Raw genomic sequence first — 26828 nt, 5'->3', positions numbered from 1 at the left:
AATTAGATTCTCTTTATTTGGCAAACAAAGCAAGTCTCTAATATAATATATCTACTAAAAGACAGAAAATATTACCGTACAAACTGCATTGTACAGATGAACATTTTCATATTAGTCAATAATATTACTGTAATTAATTTAAAAACTGAATAAATATAGATTTACACACATTTACTCAAGTAAATAAACAGAATTAATGATGGGCTAAAAATCTGCGGAATTCTGCGGAAAATCTGTTGAATTCTGCACGCTCAGATTCCATGTGGGCCTACCCAAGGGGTATGAATCATTATGTACTTGACTTTATGTGTGTGACATTGAAAAGAAAACCAGATCTTTAGCTAAAAGTTCTCAGTTTTCTTTGTGTGTGATGCAAAAAAGTATATATAAAAGTTAAATATAAAAGTTTAAAATGGACAAGAAAATTAACAACATATTTTCATGTTTTATTTTTGGTTGCAACAGACACTGTATAAACTGCTTTTAGTGTCAAAATAAACCATATTCAAGTAAAAACACCAAATTACTGAATTTCTTAGCAAGGAAATAATAATAAAGAAGGTCATTGAATGTAAATTAAATAACACACCATGGCATGCAGCACATTTTGAAGTTCGCTTGAGAAACCATAATTTAACAAGTATCTATAATGCAGATTTCTGTTTTTTTGACAAAAGAATCATGTTAATATGTCTGCTGATTTACCACTTATTTTTTAATCTAACATGCAACAACTTCAGTCCAAAAGTTTATTTAAATTAAATTATGAATTTGATACATTGAAAACACACTGGTGTAAACCTCTAGCTCCTTTAAAACGTTCCCTAGCCAATTGGGAACACAAACAAAATTGTTACTGTATCATGAATTAGAATATTATTCGATTGCTGCTGTTTCATGAAATAAGGCACTGCAGTTTCAAAAATAATTTATATAGCAACCTTTTAAACGATCCTGAGCTTCTACAAAATGGCAGCATTATGCCAAGTCTCCAGCAAATTAAAAAGGTAAAAATAACCTTTCTACTTTCTACTACATAGATCAATGGTGTAAAAACCTGTTCCTTGAGGATCAATGACCAAACAGAATACATGAATTGGCTTTTCAACAATTTCAAAGCTCACTAGAATCTTGGAGAATGAAATCTGCAGAGCAAATATGGGCAATTCAGACTTTGTGTGTGTGTGTGTTGAAAATGGTGGTTGTTTTTAAATCATGCAATGAAGTTGAAAATGATCTCCCTTACCTGAAGCCTAAACCAAACCATGACTATGACCTGAGGCAAAAAAAACAACATGGTCAAAAAAAAAAACTACTTTTTTAGTCCCACCCACCGATCTGGTTACTCATTGTTTTGCTGGAGTGACGTACAGCATACAGCATTTGGAAATTTCCTTTTTTTTTTTTGAGGCTGGTTGAAATTGCAAATTTAATGCAATGTTCAAATATCGTGTGCAGTTTAATGTTAAAATGATCCTTCTCGATAAACACTCTAAAATAACATGGCTATGATAATGCGAGACTTATCGGGAGGGGCTTTAATGACGTTTCATTTTAATGACTTTCAATGAATGATTTTAATGTTCATGTCTCCATGGAGGGCTCAAAAACTGCTGGACCACACTCTCCTCAGTTTCCACTAGAGAAAGAAAGAACATGGTAGTGAGTGCTTGATTTACAGGATTCATTTACAAAATAAAAAAAGCACAGAAACTGTTCATAGAAGACCAAAACAAAAAAAAAAAAAAAGTTTCTTTGGTCGGCGAGGTTGCATTTATCTGATAATAAATACAGTAATAAAACGAATCAAATGAAATATTATTGCATATAAAAAACTTGTTAAATTCATTCATATAAAAATTCATACGTGTTAAAATTAATTAATTCATTTTCCTTCAGCTTTGTCCCTTTATTCATCAGGGGTCACCACAGCGGAATGAACCGCCAACATTGTGTTAAAATTATTTATTTATTAATTTTAAAATCTAACAATTTAATTTAGTAATTTATTTCTGTGATGGCAAAACTACATTTTCCACATTATTAATCCAGTCTTCAGTGTCGCATGATCCTTCAGAAACCATTCAAATATGCTGATTTGGTGCTAAAGAAACACTTCATGTTAAATGTTGACATTTTTTACATTTCAAACGGAACAGATCTGATTTGAAACATTATAAATGTTTTTGCTATCTCTTTCAAACTATTTAACTTGAAGTATTTTGAACAGTATTGTATTTGTGTACCCAGTCAATAAATGAGATGGACAAACTCAATAGCATTTAATAAAGTCCATATCTTACCAGTGATCTCCTGCCTGATGTTAAGACTGAGCAAACGCTCAGCAATCACATCTGTTTCTTCCAAACTGGAAATATCATATCCAGTATAACCTCCCTCCTGAATGCAGTAGTTCATAAACCTACAGATACAACAATATGCAATGAGTTCAAAATGCATATGATGAATATTATCCACGTATATACCTCATTTAAAAGTTCATGTACCTGCCCCAGATTTCGTCTGTCCGCAGAATAATAGGGTTTCCCACCATGATCAGCAGGGCTTTAGCTCTCGTCACTGCCACATTGAATCTCTAGAGTTCAGAAAGACTTTGTTTTTTTTTTGTCTTTTGTTGTATTGTCTACAGTGTGTGAGATACTACTGTACCTTCTCATTCTTCAGAAACCCAATGTTGAATTTGTCATCCAAAATCATGTGCTCCTTGCTGCTGCGAACGGTTGAGACAATGATCACTTTCCTCTCCTGGCCTTGAAACTCCTCCACTGAACCAACCTATAAAACGCATTATTTTATTTATTTATTTCTGCTTATGAGTATAGGAGTGTGAACAAGACAAAGAGCCCTATCATACACCCAGCGCAATAAGGTGCAAGATGTGTGTATTGCACGAGTTGTTGCTATTTTCAGACAAGCGCAACTCTAAGTTTTAACATTTAGTGCCACGTTGTTTAAATAGCAAATCCATTTGCGCCACTGTGTGGACTCATGGGTGCTCCGGTCTAAAAAGGAGGTGTTTAAAGGTGCATTGTTGGTGTGTTGCTATTTTGATTAACTGAAATAGACTGCGCCACTGACCAACTAAAAGCTTGTCTAAAGTCCAGTGCAGAGTACATTAGTTAAGCACCTATGCACTCCAAAATAGAGCATTAAGAATAGAACCTGTGTTTGGATATAACTCACATTTTGTTATTATTGTTCTTTTATTTTGTTTGCTGGAAATTAAAACTGAATTCAGAAATAGTTTTGAAACTAATTTTTGCGTTTAACATACAAAATTAAATATGAAAACTAATGGATGTCTTCAGTGGAGTGCGAACAACAGTGTTTCCTTATCCACGAATGTAAAGAGTAGAAGTGAAGAGTAAGTAAAGAGGCCAAATGGAGGAGGCTCGATCTTTATCCTCATGCTGCATAGTCTGTTTAAGTGTTTTCTAGCTAGTGAAGCATTTTTCCACTTATAAATTCAGGCATGTAAATAGTAAATGCGCCATGGCGTGATGCAACTGACACTTAAAGAGAATGGGTGATGTGACTTTGGAACTTTGTTTAATGCACGTTATGCTCAAAACTCACGCATAACTCATTCAGAGAATAATAATGACCCTGTTAGGTCATGTCAGAGTGTATTTTTCCATCCTTAAATTAGCACAAGTGGATTTGGACATGCCCTTAATGCTTTTGCACCATGTGCTTTAGACTTTGCGCCTAGATCGTTAAAATAGATCCCTTAGAGTCAAACCTTCAGCTCTTCAATGCCCGAGAGAGATTTAAGTTCCCTGTGAATCTTGATGGCCTGCCGGATTTTCTCCACCTTTAAAAATACAAACAATAGAGATTACAGTGAGGATGATAATGTGTATGAAAAATTTAAGCATGTCTGAAAAGAAAAATGTGTGTAGATATTTCTGTATTTCAAAAAATAATATGTATAAAATATTTCTTAGATATACACCATCACCATCAAAATAATACTGACCCCAATTGTTGAACAAGAGTGTATCTCTGGATAAAAATTGATTGGAAACTTTGGGTAAAATAAGGACCAACCCAAAGGTTGGATTAACATTTTAATTACATCTTAACTAATGGGTGGGGGGGCTAATCATTTAACAGATTTGTTAAAAAGGTATTTTCATTTTCACCTGTTTCCTGTAGGGGGCGATGATGCCAATATCTTTGGGGGAGATTTTTGCAATTCCCTTCTTGGCCTGTGTCAGGAGCAGCTTTTTCAGGTAGTCTATGATTTTGTCTATTTCAGACGTGTTGAAAAAAGATGGGCTGGTTGACTCTCTCTCATCCTTTCCAACCACTCCATGGAAAATCACAGGAAAGCCCTGAAAATGCAGCACAGAGCAAAATGTGTCATCTCCTGAAAACAAAAAAGGTGAAAATCATGCTAAAATGATTAAGGAAAAGCAATAATTTGATAAACAAGGGGCCTTGGTGTAACATCAGAATTACCAAACACAATGCCTTCACGAAAACCTCTAAAACCCCCAAACTGTCCAATGTAACCATTAACTACTACCAAGTTTAACTTTACAAAGAAACTTCTGAAAGTTCTGACCTTCACATTCCTTAGACTAATGACTGCTGTTCGACACCCTATGAGAAGGAGTTAACTTACTAGAAATGCTCAAAAGGTTTTAAGGAGTTTAGATTGGGCAAGATGTCAACTTGATTGAGGGTTAATTTTTCCTCATTCACAAATATTAAAACAAAAGCAAGCCACGCATTTACTGTAAAAACACTTGAAATGGAAGTTAGTTGCATAATTATTATGTGAGAAGAATTATGACAATGAATTGCAGAGAAAATGAGACTCGAGGGTAAGCTTACTAAAGTGGTGAGCACAATAGAAAATATTTATTTCTGTTGTAGTACTAAAATTTTATCTCAGTTTACTGAATATTGTGCAGTGGATGCGATTAAACCCAAATGAAAGAAGGTAAGATATAAACCTGGTCTACTTCCAGCAGGATACCATTGCATGTCATAAAGTGCGAATCATTTGTCATAATCACAGTGCGAGCACCTTTGGGATGTGGTGGAACGGGAGATTCGCATCATGGATGTGCAGCCGACAAATCTGCAGCAACTGCGTGATGCTATAATGTCAATATGCACCAAAATCTCTGAGGAATATTTCCAGTACCTTGTTAAATTTACACTATGAAAGTTAAGCCAGTTCTGAAGGCAAAAGAGGGATCAACACTGTACTAGTAAGGTGTACCTAATAAAGTGGCCAATGAGTGTATATCGTTATCAGGATATTAGATGATTTATGTCATGGTATGAAATTTTTAGTTTCATTCCCCAGCCCTACAATGAACTATTCGCTGTGTCCCTATTCACATACTATCCATTCTAAATAGTAATTAAAAAATAGAATTGGTACATCCCAAACCATAGGTTGGTGTACTATTTCAGGTAGAAATTCATAGTGTACAAATACTGCCTGTAATCTAACTGCTAATACTGCCCACAATGCCTTGTGTTGGACGTGAATTCAATTAGAACTACAAATTCTGGTAAAAAAAAAAAAGTTTAGAAAAACTACAAGCATGGCGGACACACAAGGCCAACCATCAAGTAGAGAGGCTTTGTTAAAGTTGTTTGAATGACTATGAATTAATTTATAGCCACTTGGAAAATATTTAAATCACATTTTCCATGTTATATTTCATCTGCAACAACAATGTAAACTTATATAAAGACGTGTTTGGAATTTAACTTATGAAAGCATAATCCTCCAAAGACCTGAGGAAATTTCTCTGCATGAAAGACTCAGGAATGGCAGATTAACCTGCTGCTGCACCTCCAATAAAGTGTGTGATTAAATATGAAGGAAATGTGCATGATGTGTCAAGATGATTGTCAGGGGAAATAACTAAGCAACATAACGATCTGTTAATGAGGAAGTAGTATGTCCCAAAGTAGCATGTCCCAATGCTCTTGTTACACACTCAAAAGCATGTCTTTTTTCTTCATAAAAAAGTACATACTTTTAGGACGTAGTATAAGTACAGTATGCAAATCTGGATGCAGTCTATGGCTCTGTGCAGTAATTGCTGCTTCATCTGAAAGCATTTCTCTTTGAGGGTGCCCTATGGCTTTCGGAACAGATTTACTACTGCAAGTCGTACAAGACAATCATAGCTCTGCGTAATCATGTTTATGATTTCATTTCAATGAATCACCCAGCCAGGTTACCATACATTTCTTTATAATGATAGACTTGCGGGCAAAGGGCAGAGTACAAAACATAATCTGTGTCTTTAAAGGGACCAAACATACTGAAAGATCACACACCACACACCAGCTCATTGGTGGAGAGGAGACAGAGTGATGAAGCCAATTATGATATGGGGAGGTTTAGGAGGCCATGATGGACAGAGGCCAGTGGGCAGATTTGGCCAGGACCTCAGTTTAACATCTCTTCCAAAAGACTGCGCTCACTGAGCAGTATAGAGTCCCCGTCACTATATTGGGGCATTAGGACCCACACAGACCACTGGTTGGGTGCCCCCTGCTGTCCTCTCTAACACCACTTCCAGCAGCAACCTAGCTTTCCCATGTGGTCTCTCATCCAGGTACTGACCGGGTGCAGCCCTGCTTAGCTTCAGTGTGGGACCATGTGAGAGTTGCAGAGAGCTAGCTGCCGGCTACTTATAATAACTACTTATTATAGTTATAGTTATAAGTTATATACTTATTTGTTCCAACTGCAAAAGCTTTAAGTTGTATGTTTTTTTCTGTTGTTGTTTGTTTTTTACTTGATTATGATTAATTTTATGTTGTCTATGTTGTCTTATGGACCGGTTACTGTTAACTGTCGGCTATGGCTGTCAACCTAATTGCCCTTCAGGGACAATAAAAACATTCCAATTTCATAAATGTACTATTCTGGGTGAATAAACCAACTTAGCTTACAGTATTGTGTTCACATTTTTGAAATGTGATTTATCATGTTTGTGTGTATGGGATATGTCATACTCTTTTGGGCAGGTGTTCCCACGTGCAGTACTCATGGGAGCTGACCTCTTCTGCACGTGCCTTCAGTTCATTATCATAGAACAACTCATTAGGTACCTTCAGAATGGATGGATGAGATCTGGAGAAATAGAGAGAAAGCAAAATGAGAATTAGAGATATGGCTAGATTACTATTTTCTTCATTCATTTTCCCTCGGCTTAGTCGATTTAACCTGTTAGCCAGCACTCACTTTTGGGGATTTACACCTACCTAACTTTAAATAGTAACAATTCCTGACTCCAGTAAGCTACAAACACAAATTAGGTATCATTGGGAAGAAGACACTTTGAGCTTTAAAAAAAGTTAAGTTACATGTTAAAAAATATAAAAAGTTATACATTATGAAGTCATGAGAAAAAAAAATTGTATTGTGTTCAATATTTGTTTTTCCATAAACAAACACAGGAAAACATTAAAGTAATGTCCTAGAAAAATATGACTTGAAAGCCAAATGTCTTATGAGTTTATATTTCAAATTTAATTAAGATAGCATGCAAAATGAAATTACTGTAAAAAGTTTTCTGAGACTATATTGGTGTCCTTCTTTCCCTCACCGCCAGAGGCATTTCCTCAAAACTGACCTTCCCAAAATAAAACATTAACAGTTGCTGAATGATTTGGTCTAAATGAACAGTTTATGTATCCTTGGAAAAAAGACACTTTGGGCTTTATTATCCATCATCCAGAGTTTATAATGCTCAAATTGAAAAAAGTTATCGATGCTTAAGTAATGTTAAAAAAAAATGCACCGCACTAAACATTTTATTATTTCTTAAACAAATATATATAATTAGTCCTGTAAAGGAAAAGTAACAGGTCAAAAGCCACACATTTCTTGAGTATATGTTTTGAATTTGATGCCATTATCATGCAAAATGAAATTTCTGGAATTATTTTTCTGAGACAATGTCTTGTGATTTTTTCCCTCTCCTTGTTTGTGGAAAAGCAGTCTGATGACCACACATAAGCTGAAGGTTTCTAACAATTATTTAAGTTATTTATCTGTGGCCTCCACAGACGAATGGACCACTATCTATTCAAGGATATGTTTTACGCAGAGGATGCCCTTCCAGCAGCAAGCCAGTACTGGGAAACACCTATACACTCTCGCATTTACACACATACACTCGTACACACATACACTCGTACAATACAGTCTATTTAGTTGACTGAATTCACTTATACCACATGTCATTTGACTGTGTGGGAAACTCGAACCAGAGATCATCTTTTTGTGAGGCGACAGTGCTAACCACTGAGCTGCCCTAGATTACGATTTTGTGCCCCTAAAACATATTTTACACATTGAATTGTCATTTATAATGGCAGGCATTTCTACATGTGACTATTCTGGATTGGGTCTTTCCCAATCTATTTTACTTAAATGTTTCAAACTACATATTGTGTCATGTCCTCTTAAAAAACCTCACCAGTTTTGTCCCATATTCATTTGTGGCCAGGCCTCAAATTTAATTTCAATGCTATTTCTCACATCTGCAAAACATATCACTGTTACTAAGCAGATTAAGCTATTTTTTACTAATCCTGGCTACAATTTAAGTCAAAGCTACTAAATCAAAAAGACAAATGACTCTGGTATGTCTCACAAATAACCATTTGCAGTAGGGTCTAGGAATTTTTGTAACTTCTTCTATAGATAAAAACTTTGCCTATATTTATGAGACGACCTTGAGGCCCCTGTACTTGTGTTGAGTTGTACTGTGTCAAGCTGTTTTTATGCTTATAGTATCTAATAAATAAGTTCTAGTATTTATTAAACAAACACTAATATTTAATGATTAAGTACAAGTATTTAATGCATAATGACTAGAATGTAATAAAAAAGCAATTAATAAGCACTAGTGTCTAATAAAAAATACTAGTATCTGATTATTTAAAACTAGTATCTAATGAATAAGTGCTAGTATTTAATAGAAAAGAGACTTGTATCTAAGTCTGCATTCTCTTGCATACTATATAGTACGCTAAAATCAGTGTGTGAGCCGAGTAGTATGTCCTAATTCATAGCAATCGAAAATCAGTATACGAGAAGAACCTGGATGACCTACTACTTCCGGCGAGATTCTGAAGTGAGCATCAGACGGACGCTACGCTATCCCATACTGCTCCGTGAGAGAATTTATGAATGGGAGTGAAGCAACGCAACTCATGCGGGTAGGTCACTTGACAAAATGGCGGATGTAGTACTTCTGAGTTCCATTCACACTGCTCACGTTTATACTGTATAGATCGAGAATTTTCTAACAACCGAATAGTACGTTTAAATTCAAATGCCGTACCTACTGAGTAGTAGGCGATGTTGGACGCAGCATAAGTACTAGTAACATTGAATTAGTTACTAATGGGGTTTATTGATTAACTGTAAAAACAGTGCTACATACTGAGTATGAAATCATGGGTGTGGTGGTCTTCATTACATCCTACGAGATTTCTGCAGAAATTGTTAGCATCCAAAATCACCTACCACTCGAGTAGGTACTACATTTGAATTTGACTACACGACTGTTTGAAAAGTATGTTCTATATAGTATGAATATGAGTAGTATGAATGGAACTCAAACTTACTACATCCGCCATTTGTCAGTTGTGTCACTTCACTCCTATTCATGAATCCTCTTACGTGGCATCATGGGATATCATAGCGTCCATCGAATGCGCACTTCAGAATCTCGCCGGAAGTAGTAGGTCATCCGGGTATTTCTCACATACTGTTTCACTAATTCTATGAATTCAGACATACAACTTGGCTCGCATACTGATTTTAGCATACTATATAATAGGGGTGTAACGGATCATGGTTGATTCGTGATCTGTACGGATCCCAACCCATAGTTCGGAACGCACATAACCTGCGGGTTAATAACTTTTTTGAACTTAAAAAAAGGTAAATTCAACATTTATAACATTTGCAGAGAGATCGCCTCCCGTGTCATTAAAATCATGTATGAAAGCATTACAGGCTTCCCTGTAAACTGTAATGATGACGGAAAAAGTAGTGGTGGGACCTAAATGCATTCTTAGGTTATTAATTAAAGGTGTTTTCTGTCACTGTTTGTTTAGCCTGCATCGAGAGCGATATATCTCGATATAGTTAGTTACAAACAATTAAATAACACAGAAGTACTGGGAGAACAGTTTATAGGTCAGATATAAACACTAATGTTTATGGAAAAGAATAAAACCACTGTTTAATGGAACTTGGACTGTTTAATGGAACATGGATCGTTTAAAGGACCGTTTAATGGAACTTGATGCTGGCGAATATTCTAGCAATTACATTTTTTACCCAATTGATGGCCACAAACAACTAAAAAAGTCATGTCACTGAATAGGTTTTCAAAAATGATGCACCTTTAACGAAACAAAGTTTGATGTGTGAATTGGTGAATCATTAATTGAAAATAAATGTGATCTGTTGTATGAAATGTTAGATTTTTACATTTAACATTATCAGCAATAGTAGCAAAGATAATTTTTCGTATTGAATATTTTACTTTTTTTCAGCTGGTTCTTTCTTAAAATTTAAATTTAAATTAATATTATTTATTATTAAAATTATAGGTTCTAAGTTCTGTTAAAAACCAATGTTTTTTTGCAGTAACTTCTTGTGTAAATGGAAAGCAAATGACATTGTCTCCTCCCTTTTTTTTGGCTAATCTGAAAAATGGTTTGATCCGTGGCTCAAAAACTGTAGTGTGATCTGTATAGTATAGTATAGAATGAAGTATGGTCATGGATGAGTTCTAGTATTCCAAACTTATTATCAGGGTGGTAATATGAAGTAGAGCAAGGCTGAAAACCATCAAAGTGAAACGAGACCGCTGAAACAATTGCTTATGAAAGATGAGCATGACGCAGCACTAAAGCAGCAGAGCTTTTATTATGACAGTCGACCACTTCCACTTCCTGTCATGACCACATGGGGAAGAATCAGCACTGTTATATCATATTGTATAAATTATAAGCCATTTTAAATTTATTTTGCTAAAAGTGTTTTTGGTGTTGGCCTGTTTTCAATAAAAACCCAATCAGAAATCGAGCGTATGTGACACTATTATCATGGAGACCCAGGACATGGTTGCTTACATTAATTGCTACATTCTTTGAAACATTTAACAAACAATTTGGTGAAACATTCATTCATTCTTTTTCTGTTCAGCTTAGGCTCTTTATTAATCAAGGGTCGCCACAGTGTAATGAACCACCAACTTATCCAGCATATGTTGTACGCAACCAAACACATAGAAACATCCATACACACTCATTCACACACATACACTAATTTAGTGTATTCAATTCACCTATAGCGCATGTCTTTGGACTTGTGAGGGAAACAGGAGCACCCAGAGGAAACCCACGTGAGCACAGGGAGAACATGCAAACTCCACACAGAAACACCAACTGACCCAGCTAGGGCTCAAACAAGCGACCTTCTTGCTGTGAGGTAATCGTGCTACCCACTGTACTACCGTGGCGCCTTGGTGAAACATGAGTCAGAAAAATATTTAACACTGTTCTAGTAGTTTTTGAATATAGTAATAAAATAAATCTTACTGTGCCTTTAATGAGTCAGACAATTAGTCAATTCAGTCTAGTAAATGTGTTCAATGGCTTAACCCCTTTACCTGTAGTTCTGCAGCAGCTTAGTGACGTAACGGTTGTCGAACCCTGTATCACCCTTCTGATAAAGTTCATTTTGTGTCATCAGCCTCTCCAACAATGAAAGACCTACAACCAGACCAATTACAATGTACAGTATATGGAGTGTGTACTGTATGTGTTGCTGTATAAATATGTACTGATCTCACCTAGTCCATATTTAATGGCAAAGGGAGATCTCAGGATTGGCCCCAGTTGTTTGGGGTCTCCGGCAAGAACAAGCTGTCCAGTCTCTGCATTGAGCAGTCCTACAAACAATGATAAGACATGACTTGAAAATGAATGACTTAAAAAAAAACTCTAGCTGTTGATGTTACTGTATATTGTGTAGCGTTTCACCTGCCACACTGATGATGATCTCTGGCTCCACAGCATGACCAGCTTCGTCCACAAAGATGTGAGAAAAATGGCCAACAGGAAACCCCCCACTGACCAGCCTATCAACATGCATGTACTTTATCTATGATGTGTACAGTATGTAAAAGAGAGTGAGTTGATATTGTTTCTAAAAGACAATGCATTTTACCTGCCGGCAGTGACCAGAGTGCAGACCACGATCTTGTAGGTCATTAGATCCTCTTTACATGGAAAAATAATCGTGTCTCCTTCCACATTACTGTTGTTCTAAACACACACACACACACACACAAATTCTTTATTAAAACATGTTGCTCCTAAGTTTATTTTACGTTGTATGAAGTATTCTATAATGGTAATAAAGTATATTTCTAATACTACCTTTCACAGCCAAAGCCTGTTCTGTCTAAATGGGAATAATATTCCTATTTACAATTATATTTTAGGGACTTCTAAAAGTTCTATAGCCATTAAATACAGTTACTTTTCACCCACCCTGTATACATTTAAGTATTTTTTATATCCTTTTTCAATACTGCTTGGAACTAAATTGGCTTACTTTTTAGTTTATGGGTGAATTACTGGTGCGTAAACATTCTAGATATGTGTGCAGCAAGGTTGCAGAAAAAAACAGGAGCGCTAGCATTTACAGCGAGGGAATGACATCCAATGTTGTACAAAGTTTGTTGTTGTATTAGAGCTAAGTTATATTGATTACATATTATATATATTATTTACATAATGCTTTCAGCATATTATAGCAGCTTTTCACCCAGTGATAAGCACAGATATTCAGCAAAATTTACGTTAAAGTGAGCAACGTTCGTCTGACAGATTCATTTGCGATAGCACCCTCCCAATGGATATTGGATATGACGAAATGGCCAAGCATCCAGCTCGAAATATACAACTATCTCATTGAAAGTTTTTTTACAAGAGAGAAGTTGAAGGCCTACAAGTCTTTGGATGCTTACAATTTTGTTCTGTGTGATCATGTGCAATAAATAATGTTCCATGATTACCAGATTCAAAACTTTGTAGTGGTAAAAACCGAGATTCTGCCTAGCCAAAGACAAGGAAGGATGACGGAACTGTACATGGCCTGGGTGAGCATCAACAAGCAAAATAACTGCATTCTGACAGCAAACTGCACCTGTATGGCAGGGTATGTGAACTTGCATTTTTACATTCTAAGCATTCAGTGTCCGCAGTTTAATTAACCATATGTAACTGTTTTTGCTGAAATCATTGCTGCAATCAAAAACGAGTAATGTGTATGATTTAGCATAGCATGAACTTATCTGAAGAGTCAAGAATTTTTAATTAGCTCCTATCAGCTCTTCTGATGGCTGTTAGCCAAAGATGTCTGCGGTTGGCATTAAAAGCAGTGTGGTGTATGGTAAACTTTAAGTTTTCTATTTTTGGACTTTTGATTTTGGCATCCTACCGCACAACACGACATGTTTGCTATTGCAACCAGCCTTTTTTTGCAACCGTTAAGTGCGGTTGAACCCGTGTGACATCATGTGTGATGTAGGTTGGTAATTCCCCTATAAAAGCATACTTTTAAGAGCACATTAGGTGAAATAGTAGTCAATTTTGAGTACACAAGTTTTCGTAATACTGTAATTCGTAATGTCACTACACTACAAGTATAGTTATATATATTTATTTTTCAATATACTATATTTTTATATTCTTTTTTTGTTCTATCCTGGCTATTAACAAACCATTAACTACGACTTCAATAAAATCCAAATTTGCGGCTAATTATTAGTTATTAAGGTACTAGTTAGGTTTATGTATTGGGTAAAATTAGGGATGTAGAATATGTACTTCATAAATACAAATAAACCACAGATATTTGAATCATAAGCCACTAGGTAGTAGGGAGAATTAATACTTAAACTAAAATGGTACCTTTTTTCAATAAAAAAAGTGTACTTTCATTATTTATTTAATTACACTTAACTTAGTTATACTGTAGATTACTACAGTATTTATGTATGATTTTATAATTTACTCTTAAGCTAACCCACTCAATCTCAAAAAATTGATTTTACTATTCATGTTTATATTTGACTATACATACACTTTATATAACTTGAATATGTTTGTAAAACATTAAATGAGAGCATAAAAATGAAATAATTTATTACTATTATTTATACTTACCTATATACAGTTGAAGTCAGAATTATTAGCCCCCCTGTTTATTTTTTCCCCAATTTCTGTTTAACAGAGAAATCATTTTGTTCAGCACATTTCTAAACATAATAGTTTTAATAACTCATTTCTAATAACTGATTTATTTTATCTTTGCCATGATGACAGTAAATAATATTTGACTAGATGTTTTTCAAGACACTTCTATACAGCTTAAAGTGACATGTAAAGGCTTAACTAGGTTAATTAGGTTAACTAGGCAGGTTAGGGTAATTTGGCAAGTCATTCTATAACGATGGTTTGTTCTGTAGACTATCGAAAAAATATATAGCTTAAAGGGGCTAATAATTTTGTCCTTAATAGGGTGTTTAAAAAATTTAAAACTTCTTTTCTTCTAGCCGAAATAAAACAAATAAGACTTTCTCCAGAAGTAAAAATAATATCATACTGTGAAAATTTCCTTGCTCTGTTAAACATCATTTGTGAAATATAAATAAAAAAAATAAAAGAATAATAATTGGGTTAATAATTCGGACTTCAACTGTATACATTTAGACTACTAATTTGGACCGTTATCGTAAGTTATTTTGTTAGATTAGCTCCAGATTTGGCTTTATTACTGACTAATCTAATGTATATGCACAAATATAACACTGTAAATCATCCTATGTAAAATATTAATTTAAATAAGAGATTAGTGAGGGGTGTACTCAAATATGCTGAGCACTCTATATCCCATCATAAACTCCCTTTTCTGTTCATGTACCTTTTAAAAATTCATTCATTCTCACAAGCACTAACCTCTAGAACTTTAGGTATGTCTTTTGGATTGCGTGAGCTAGCGTAGATTCTGTATATGTTCCGTGCATCAACATGTTGACTAGTAATCAACTTTTCGCCCAGTTGATCAGCAGCACTGTTAGATGGAGCACAAGCAAGGATACGGGCACCACCTGTACTCCTCTCCACCTGAGAGATGAAAAACCAGAGCAAAAAGCAATCACAAAAGATGGTATCTTTTGTAAATGTATACATACAGTACACAATAAGATGATCTTCATGCAGGTGTATCTTTTGAGTGCGCGCTTGGAGTTGGGATTATGATAACCAGTTTTACCTGTTTGATGGCCTCCACTATCGTGACAGTTTTACCAGTGCCTGGAGGTCCAAAAACCAAATACGGTGCTGGTTTGGATGTACCGGCCACAATGTTACACACTGCAGTTTTCTGTTCAGGGTTCTTCTCAAGCTTTTGATCAAAGAGTCTAGAGACACATAAACACACGTATCAAACCTGAAATACTCCATAATATATGAACAAAATATGATTTTGTAGTATATTTCAGCGCAAATGGGTCTTACTGACCTCAGAGCAGATGGAGACACAGGGTTCAGGCTTCTTGAGGCCACAGGGAACAGCACATCTTTGAGGTTGTGCTGGACCGCCATATGAACTGCTCTGTGTTGCAGTTGTAATGGAAGACGGTTGATTGTAAACTCCACACTGAATTTCATATTGTCTATGAAATTTTCAAGCAGCCTTTACACAGAAAACATACACATATACTTAAAAAAATACAGGGTTCCACACAAGTCATTCATGTTGTCCCAACACAAATCGATTAGGTTAACAAATTTAAGTAAATCGAACATAAAACAATTAGGTTGTCCTCCAAAAAAAATCTCAAAAATTGTGTTATTTTAGCTCATTTTAAATAAGTTGTTTGAACAAGCTGCAAAAATATTTTAACAAACATACTTAACAAATATAAAATTGAATCTTGAATTGTTCTGTAAACAAATATGCAAAATAATGCAAAATATCCAAACGAACATGGCAAATATTTATCAATGGCGAGTCTGTATTCAGTCTAGTCAAATGATCCTTCACATATTGTACTGATATGTGGAATTGGTGCACGGTGAATATTTCTTATTGTTTGTAGTGTTGAATTAATTCAGTGACATCTCTTAACTTCAGAGCATTTCGCTTAAGTGTAATTTAGAAACATTTTCTGTAAAGCTGCTTTGAAACAATCAGCATTGGGTATGTTACTTCAAAAAAGTAATAAACTACTAATTACATCATTAGAATTTAGATTACATTTCTATTTTCTGTGCTTCAAAAGTAATTGAAATACTCAAGTAATTTATTTACTTGCCTCAATGCTACTTAAAACCTCTGTAAATATCAACACATAGGCAATAGAATTGAAATCTGTTTAATTATTTAAACATGCGTCAAACATGGCCTTTTAGATTAAGCTATCAAACTGTTTTGCTGCCATAAATGTTTATAGGCTGACCATTTTGAATGCATAGTAACCTGAAGCTGACAAATACACTTATTTTTGGCTTTCATTGAGTTAAGATTTAGTGTTCTTTTGTTCTAATGACACCTGTCATAAACTCTTCACACCTCATACCTTTTGGAAGGGCCCAGTTTGACCTGATCCAGTTCCACTCTGTGGACATATCCCTTGTATTTGGTCACATTTGAGTTTTGAAGCTCCTCGCTCTTAGTAAGAAGCAGGTGATCTCCTCTCAGGACTGAAGGCCTGTTTTCTGAGACACCAGGGAGCTTTAACAAGATACACACAACAGATCTTAAAACATTAGCATTTCTAACAATTATGACACTATTTAAAGGGATGTTCATTTAAAAATATAATAATAATATTAATCAATTCTTTGTTTATTCAAACTCCTGTTGTTTAAAACCTGAATTAGTTTCTTTCTTTTGTTGAACACCAAAGGAGAAATGTTGGTAACCAAACACTTTATGTTACCCATTGACCTTTATAGTACTTAATTTATACAACTGTAGTCAGTGTTTACCATCCATGATTACCATCATTCTTCATATATATTATTTTGTGAACAGATAATTGTTCTGTTTTATTGTAAATGTAATTTGGTCATTATTAAGCAAATGCGGCCCCCTACAAAATGACCCCAGAAATAATATTTCCTTCCAAATAGAGCTACTAAATGACTAGTAAAATATGTATTGCAGAAAAACTAAATATTGCATTGTAATTCATTTCATTTTGTGCACTAGTTGGAAACCATTTTCAGGGGACTTTTGGCTTATTGGGCATGCTAAATATGTCTATTAGTGAATAAGATAACTCTGTCCAGGCTGTTTAGTTTAGCGAAGGTGTCAATGCAAGAAAAGGAAAAGTTAAATGCTGAATATCCCACTGACTGTTTTAATATTGTGTCTTTAAACTACAAGAGTGAGCGAAGCACACCATTTGAGTAGCCATTGCTCATTTACACTCTTGTTTACAGAAGTTAGCCACTAGTTTCACCTTCTCCATGACATCATGCACGTCATTAAAGACAGAAGCAATGACTTGTTAGGAGGCAATGTTTAATCTGACATGTTTATTGTCTGGGCCTTGTGACTTTTGTTGTTGCTTCTCACTCAGTAAGCATTAGGAAGCATTCTCTTGTTGTGGTGTGATCCAAGGGTCCATTTTAGGTCCAGATTTTTTTTTTCAATTTATATGCTTCTCATGGATGCCTTTTTAACTCTTTCCAAAAGGACAGGGTTCAGACAAATGTAAGAAATCATGGGTTACATTTGGAATAGTTTGCCTCTGAGATTTGCACATTTGCTAGCCAGTTTTAATACTGCTCTCAAATCTTTTTTGTAGTTGTTGTCTTCTCTGGCTTTTGATTAAGGTCAATTATAATTTTATAATGTCTTTTTTTCCATATGATGCATGTGTTTTTTTATTGTGTTTTTATTGTAAAGAACTTTGGCACAACTCTGTTGCTTATATATATACAATAGGAATACAGTTTGACTTTTATACTCTTGTCTTGTGCCATGAACAGAAAATGATACATGATTGTGACAGACAAAAAATTGTGCAGTCTGAACCAACACACTAACACACACTTTAATAACAAACAGAAAGACACTGCCACTCACCTCTAAGACCAGCAGTCTTTTATCTCGATCCCTCACCATGGACACATCCTTTTTGTTATATCTCTTGATGTCCATACGCATCTGATCCTCCTCCAGGTACAGAAGCAAATCAAAGCGGTCCATATAGTTATGAAAACTCAAATCACTCTCCAGAGTTAACCTACAAATGCACAAATAAAACAGGCTTGGCTTTTAATGTATATGTTCATACAGAGAACTGATTACTGGGTAGGCATGGGATGATAACAGAAAAGTTAAGGTCTTAAAACCGCTAAAATTTTCTGTTATACTGTTCCTAAGGTATATGTAAGTTTTTTTTAATGTGTTGTAAAAAAATCGGTGTTTCTGAAACTAATAAAAATAGCAGAAGTCATTGATTTGTTTGAATTATCTAGCCTGACATGTTTACTGTTCTAAATATATAATATTTAAATGTTAATATTTTAAATGTTTCCTAAAATAAAATATATTGTGTTCAATTGTGAAAAAAAGGGTTTTCTTTCTTTCTTTATTTTTTTGTAAAGAACTTATTTTAGAGCTGTAATCACAATACCAGGATACGGTGAAACCATGATATTTAAATCCAAGGTTATCATACAGTCAGAAACATACCAGCCCATGCCTATTACCGAGTAACCAGCAGAATGACCTAATTTAACAAAACTAGAGACCACTAACTGATGTTCCTGAAGCTGTTTTCCAGAAGAATGGTTTCCTTTCAGGACTTCAATTAAGGCAGAGGTGTAAGAAGGACAAAAGTATTTGTCCAGTGGCACCACAAATTTCAGCAAGTTTTGAGAAGAACTGCAGATGAGAGGGGAAAAACAAAGCATATACAATTTTTTTTTTTACTTGTTCAAACTAAATTAAAATGAGCTGAAACAACACAATTCTTGAGATTTCATTGGGACAAACTTAATTTTTTATGTTCCCTGTAACAGTCCCCCGTAACAATTCCCGTAAATTTGTTAAATGTGTCAAATTAACTTAATCAATTTGTGTTGGGACAACATGAATGAATTGTGTGGAAGCCTGCATTTTTTACAGTGTAAGTTCACACACAATTCACTATAGTAGGCTTAGTAGCTTAATAGCCACTATAGGACAGCTTAAATAGTACTAGATTTAACTTTTTTTCTTAAAATTGGCCTCTTTACGCCATTCATTAAAGTAGCATCATGCATTCAATGCTGTAAAACCCCAAAAGTTAAGGTAACTCAAACCATTTGAGGAAACCGATTGCAACAAACCATTTAAGTTCCAAAACTAATCCTAATGAGTTCTGTGAACTTAATCCATTTGAGTAAACGAAGCAATTTGAGCAAAGTAAAACCCAATAAATGAAGAGAACCCAAACCAACTGAGTACTGTAAATCCCAATAGGTTAAGACAACTCAACCCGTTTGAGGAAACTGATTGCAACAAACTATTTCAGTTAAAAAACAAATCTATATGAGTACTGTGAACTTACTCCATTTAAGTTTAAGTAATGAGGTATTTAATTAACTAATTACCTTCAACACTGAGTTCAAAACTCTTTTTAAATGAGTAGAATTAACTTTTAATCAATTTTGAGTTAACTACACTCATTTCATTTGACTGATGGGTTTTAAAGTGTATCATTCTTACCACATCCCAAAGCAGCTCTCATGGACTGTGGTCATAACACATGAACACGTTCGGCAATTATAAACTGTGGCATCTAAAGAATGCTTAATTGGTACTGAGGCCCAAAGTGTGCTAAGAAAATCTTCTTAACACCTTTACACTAACAACAGTCTGAACCATTGATATAGCAAGCAAGATGGTTCCATGATGTCATGTTGTTTACACCAATAATTCAGAACCTACCATGCAAATTTTGTCTGAAATCGAGACCATGCAGCCTATTTAAAATCGTCTACAGTGCAGTTTTTGGGAGCCTGTGTGCATTGTTGCCTCAGTTTCATGTGTTAAGCTGATAAAGGCCTACTGCTTCTGCCTGTTTTGTGCATTCAGTGATGCATTTCTGCAGTCTGTGGTTGTACTTGTAAGGAGGGCAATTTGAGTCACTGTTACATTTGCATTTGAACCAGTCTGGTCATTCTCCATTGACATCAACAAGAACTTGCCACTCAATGGCTATTATTTCTTTAAATCCTAGAGATGCTTCTGGGTGAAAACAGTAGATCAGCAGTCTCTAAAAATTCTAAGACTAGCCCGCCTAGCACCAAAAACCCCATTGAAAGTTGAATTTCTTCCCCATTATGATGGTCCGTTTGAACTTCAGCAGATCATATTGATCATGTTTACATGCCTAAATACAATGGCTGTAATGTGATTGGCCATTAAATATCTGCACTAATGATCAGATGAACAGGTTTTTGCAGTGTAAAGCAGCATAGAAGTGTATAAATGTATTGAAAACTCAAGCAGAGATTTCTCTCACCTCTCAGGTCGAATGCCCTCTTCAATGTTCCACTTTATTGGTTGATTGGTGTCAAGCCTCTTAGGTCTGAATGGCTCTGTGGGACCCAGCTGCGCTGTGAGCTCAGACCTGTGCTGTGTCTCAATGAAGCGCACAATGTGGAAAGGACGGGTGTCTTGGTTTTCCTTGAACTCAAACGCCAGAGTGGCTGGATAAACTCCCATCTGATCTGATTTGAATCTTAAGATCACTTCATACGTCTCATCTTTAAAACAACAAGAGCAACAGGTTTGATTCACCTATGCACTAAAACCCAATACGTTAAAGGCACAAGCATGCCAACATATGAATCCCCCATACAACACCAACACCAGTTTCTTCAGTATTATATAGTTTGACTCACTTGGCTCCAGACGGTGTGGATTATCATTTGTGACTCTCTGGCTGTCGTAGAGAGTGAAATACTGTAGGTAGTGAAGAGCAGAGAAACATGTGAAAAGTATGGCCTCCTGACCCGTGTTCTCCACAAACAGCTTCAGCTCATGAACTTCTGCCCCTTCCACACACCATTGAATCTTGCCATCGTCTATTTGTAGCTCTGAGGACACCCGTACGCCATATTTATCAGCAAAAAACACAGACCTGAGAAGGGAAACATTGTTAGTTTTGATCATTTTAATGGTTTGTATTCAACATTCAAAGTAACAACCTTACATGTCTTCACTGTTTCCTTGGCGCATTATGGTTTTTGCCAGCCTTCTCCTTGCTATGACACTATTTTCTGATGGGGGATCAGAAACATGGGTACTAGTGGATGGCTGTGAACTAGTATCATTAAGATGGGGTGTAGCATGGTTTTGTTGGCTGCGATAGGATCTGGACCATTGATCATTCTGCCTCACTCGAATCTAGAAATGCCACAATAGGGTTAGTGTTGTAGATATTCTAAGCATATGGATGTGCTTCAATTAAGCTTCATGAAGAATACCAATACAACAAATAATTGTGTGTATATATATATATATATATATATATATATATATATATATATATATATATATATATAAAATTCCTAGTATACTATGCTTCCATGTATGGGGCATAGTAATAATATAGTGCCCCATATATGTAAGCATAATATGTTGGGAATCTTATATACATATTTTAAAATCAGTCAGGCAATAAATTGACTCGGGTTTCTTTTCATTTAAAGATGTTTACATAATTTTTCAAACAGCATAACAAACTCCGGTCAAAAGACTGTGTGGCTCTTTTTTTCTTTCACTTTTCTATATCGTAATATAACTTAAACAGTCCAATAAGGGCGGAGCAAACCATTACAAACAAAAAAGTAGGGGTGAAATAAGCAAATGTACACAACTTAACATATCGACATAAGCAAACTTTACATAAATTAGAGCACTATTAATAAATTATAATAAATCAAATTATGGCTCTTACAATATATATAAGATCAATATCACACGAGTAGCAGTGCGATATGGCTGTATATCAGCACTGGTAGGAGGCCTTAGTGTCTTTCTTGGTGCTTGTTGTCTTTCTTTCACCATTCCTTCACATCCTAGAAACTGTTGCTCATTTACAAACGTCATTTAAGAGCTAGTATTTGAATGATTCTCTAGCGTAATGTCTAAAGTGATGACAAAACAGGTGATTTTTGCTCACATTTTAAGATTATAAGGCTGAATAGCATAAAATACATGGCATGAGATATTTCCCAGTATTTCTCTGTTACAATCAGCATATCACAATAATTAATCCCAAAAAAGCCAAAACAACACAAACACTACCAGATTACTGTTGTGTTTGTGATGAGGAAAAAACGCTAAACACATAAGGGCATTTCTTCTTTCTTTCGAAAACAGGAGACTCATTAGAAACAAACAGATGGCCAACCAAAAAGTAACTCAGGGTTATACAAAGAGTGACCAGCACAAAATACATATATTCCTGATATGTGAGTCCCATTTCACACTCAATACACTACAATTACTATGGTATAAACACAGCACTTCAACATACAAAAGAAAGAGATCACTTACTTACCAGTTTTATAATGACTTAATTAGCTGTAGTTTGAAAATACGCTTATTATGTGGAAGGGATGGAGAGTCGACTCCAAAAAACATGAAACCGAACATCCCTATTATGCGCTCTCTGTCACCATCTTGTGGATGGACAACATTAACCATCTTTGCTCTGCATCTCAGAAATTATAAATATTTAAAATTATAATTTATCATTATCATTATAAATGAACGGCATAGGTGCAATCTAAACAGATATATTCTCACCTAAAAAGCCTCAAAAGCACATTATGTTGTCCAACAGCTGCAACATTTGTCAAGCTGTAGTGAGTTTATTGATCTGCTGTCACTCTATGTGGGCGGAGTGATGGTGAGGGTGAGGAGGCTGTACCAGTGCTTTTATAACAGGAATATCGCACAGCCATCAGCCAATCAGATTCGAGAACCAGACAGAACTATTTTATAAATAATGAAAAAAAAATAATAATAATATATATATATATATATATATATATATATATATATATGTGTGTGTGTGTGTGTGTGTGTGTGTGTGTGTGTGTGTGTGTGTGTGTGTGTGCTATGCTTCCATAAATTGGGCATTATATTAAACATTATTCTATTATTCTCCTTGATGAGGTCTACAAATAGACCTCAGTTAATCAGTCATTTCCCACTGTGTTAATGTCTTAAGAACAACGCAACATCCTGTAGATCTTATACATCCTCATCTTCAGTCTGTTTTTGACTATTGTCAAACGTCTAATTGATTTTCACAGCCCAAATTTAGCCTTTGTTTTAGCCAAGACATCTATGTTAAGACATCTAGATGTCTTTTAAATACAAGAATGCTTGCTGTAAATTTTCTTCTACTTAATGAAATGAAAGAGAGCAAAGATCTAAAGTATCTTCCAGTATTTTAATCAGACACTCTACCAAGTTTCTACAACTTTAAGGAACATAGGATAGTTTGACAGCTTATCGACAACTATACCTCAAACCCATTTTTACCCATTTGTCAAAAGTATAACAATAATAAAAAAGTTAATAAAATACAATGATAATTTATTCTTTTGTTTATTTTGATGTGTACAGAATAATTAGACGAACTTTTCTGTATAAATCCCTCATCTTTGACCTTTTGACATTTTATCTCCCAAAAGACTTAAACACACATAATCTTCATTATACTCTTATTTTCTAAATAACTGCATGGATGTTATGTCTTTCTCTTATACTGTGTCTCTTCACTGAAGGTAATAGGTTTAACTCCTTTTCTCGAGAGGCCCTGATGACCTTGTCTGAAATGACAGATGGGAGAATTTTCCAACATACTATAAACATTCAGTAGACAGCCAGAAAATTTCCAAGATAAAGGATGTTTTGAGTAATCTTGGTTTGCTCTTCCCATCTCTACCACTGCCTTATCCATAGAAAAAAATATTACCTTGAATGTTACAATCAGTGGTGAAAAGACTACTGAAAAATTATACTTAAGTAAAAGTACCATTACTTGCCTAAAAATGTAGTGCAAATAGAGTAACAGTATCTGTTGTAAATATTACTCAAAGTACGAGTGAAAAGTTGACCTTTCAAAAGTACTCAAGAGAAGTGAGTAGTGAGAATTACGCTGTGAAAAGCTGATGCATTTACATGTCATTTGTGAATGTGTGTAAACGTAACATTCTGTAGTGCATCTAGTTATTGCCCAGCAGGCACAGAATTTCATAAGACATTAATATTAGGTTAGATTATGTTTTGAGTTCAGGTGATCAAAATTGAATGTCTAGCCAGTGTCTAAGGATAATGTTATTTTGATGTATAATAACTATGTCAAATGACGATGATATTTGGTAGATAGTGACCAAAATCCATTGTCGAGCCAAGATCTTAAACCAATGTCATATTGACTTCAAATACTGACAAATACTTATCAGGTATGGCAACTAAAATCCAACATCTGACAGACGTCATAGTGCTAACGTGCACATAACATTAAGCTGTAACATCATTAGATGTTAATATTTGGTTGATTTTAGGTTAGACGTTTTCCAATCCTCATAGACATGAAAAAACAAAGTAGTGACTGCAGGCTAAAGGAAAGTAGTGGAGTAAAAGTACCAATACTGCACTAAAAATGTACTAGAGAGAAAGTAAAAGTACACATTTTTAATACTACTTAGTAAATTACAATTCCTAAGAAAAACTACTTAATTACAGTAGTTTGAGTATTTGTAATTTGTAACCTTACACCACTGGTTACAATACAGTGCATCCTAGCACATGACGGTTATCGTGGAATTAATACATAAAGAATCTGAAATCATGTTATAGTGAAACTGAGACATCACAGCCATAAAGACTAAATTAATTTGAAGTCACACATATCAATGCAGGTATGATTTTATAATAAACTGTGGGAATAATAACCCTGAAAGATTAATCACCAAACAAGCAATGCAAAAACCTGACTCAAACAGTTACATAACTGCTGCATGTCAACAGTCAGTACACTTTAGTGTCAATGTCCATCTGATAAAATAAGTATCATTAGCTCAATAATGCACCAATTAAACTGGATTCACAGTTTCAGTATAATGAAAATGAAAGTATACTCTTCGAGGATCACAATCATTTGTTTTTCTATGCATAAACATTTTATCTTAGCATTATTGCTACAAAATATTTGTGTAATCGTATGATTAAATACATTTACACAACTCCAGAGTACGTGTTTATGGGTGTGTGCCACAGATACTCCATTTTACCCAAGCCCAGAAGCAAACTCACCCTGACAATGCAGAAAACACACTGAATAGGCATCAACAATAGAGGGCAGACTGTCCGCAAGGTGTAAATAAAATAAGTTTCTTACTTTTTTGTCAAAGAAAACTTCTGATCTTGTGACTCTAGTTCTGCTGGAACGTGTCAAAGCAAAGAGAACTGAAGAGAAGTTTGGATCTCTGACTCCATCCCTGTTGATAAAATAAAAAAAGACACAGAACTAAAAGTTCTCTCACAATAATATCTGTATCCTTTTTTTTGGTCACAGTAACGTCTTTCATTTTGTTGAACATGTTGTATGTACTAAATATTTTAGATTATAGTTATAATATGAAGAGTTTAGATGCAAAAAAATGATATTTATCTAAAAAATTAGCGTTTACTACTCTTGAGTAGTAATTTTACGTTTATAGTGATAAGTTCTTTTAATAGACTTCGAAGTGAAATAACTGAAGACTAATGTAGAAGGCTGAGAAAAATGCTCATTTTAGGAGAAAATTTATTTTATTTAGGTTTTTGCATCTGAACTCTTCATATAGTGTTTACAATATTCATTTCCTGTAAATACCATCGTTCAACTAGTTGACATGCATTCACATCATCTTATTGTTATTGTTATTATTATTAACAGCTGTTTACCTGTCTCGGAACTGCTCGTTGTAGATCTCTTTGAGAGTGTTTCTATCTGTAGTGGATCTCCTTTCCCTGTCATCCAGAAATTCTATGAAGTCAAACCCAACGGCACGCATATCATCTCTAGAGAGTTTTTTCCTGTATTTTCTGCTCATGGTTCTTTAAAAGCGTTGTTTCTGTGATGGTGTAGCCTACAGTTATAAGGACCGCTTTGAGCAACACTATTTAAAAGAAGCGCAGATGTTTCGTCGGAAGCGACAGGAAGGGAGGAAACGAAACTTAAGGTCTAACGCTGTAAAATCCATCCACAATGAATCTGTTGGTAAAAAAGAATCATGAAGCTCATGTACAAAGCACTAGTGGTCAAAAATAAACGAGTATATATATATATATATATATATATATTGTTTTAAAAAAAAACCCGCATCATTATAATTTATAAGAAATGTTCTAGCAAGTGCTCGGAGAGACAAGTGCGCTCTCTGTTGGTTAGAAGCAGCGCTGCAAGGAAAGTGTTTCTACCAATGACTGTAAAAGGTTTGAACATTTCTGTAGATTTATGTCTGCTTTGTTTCGTCTTAAGTGTTGGCAAAGTTCACCCAAAAAAATGGTGGGAGTTTAGGAATGTGTGTTTTTTCTTCAAACTAGTTTTAAAGAGAACTTTAAATGAAACCATGATTTATAGGCTACTGAGGAGTTTCCCGGCTTTCTCGAGTGATTTATAGGAGACTGAGCAGCAAAGTTGAGATCC

General features: G+C 34.9%; 1 protein-coding gene across 1 annotated transcript; it reads right to left on the bottom strand.

Annotated features, from left to right (window-relative positions):
- Window positions 1-425: 425 nt before the first annotated feature.
- Window positions 426-26348, bottom strand: mov10b.1 (Moloney leukemia virus 10b, tandem duplicate 1). Its single transcript, XM_056463506.1, has 22 exons — window positions 26084-26348; window positions 25536-25635; window positions 21327-21520; window positions 21016-21254; window positions 20634-20877; window positions 18884-19009; window positions 18206-18365; window positions 16689-16843; window positions 15629-15802; window positions 15380-15527; window positions 15064-15231; window positions 12266-12363; window positions 12079-12176; window positions 11889-11987; window positions 11706-11808; window positions 7021-7138; window positions 4167-4358; window positions 3764-3835; window positions 2671-2796; window positions 2508-2596; window positions 2304-2422; window positions 426-1639 (listed from the first exon to the last, which is right to left on the bottom strand). Exons 1-22 carry the CDS (start codon window positions 26230-26232, stop codon window positions 1578-1580), a joined length of 3033 nt encoding a protein of 1010 aa, XP_056319481.1. The 5' UTR covers window positions 26233-26348; the 3' UTR covers window positions 426-1577.
- Between the last annotated feature and the right edge of the window lie 480 nt (window positions 26349-26828).

Source organism: Danio aesculapii, chromosome 8 (assembly GCF_903798145.1).
Source record: "Danio aesculapii chromosome 8, fDanAes4.1, whole genome shotgun sequence".
In the NCBI taxonomy this organism is placed as follows: Eukaryota; Metazoa; Chordata; class Actinopteri; order Cypriniformes; family Danionidae; genus Danio; species Danio aesculapii.
The sequence above is the reverse complement of the archived record's forward strand: the minus strand, read 5'-3'. Positions and strand labels throughout refer to the sequence as shown.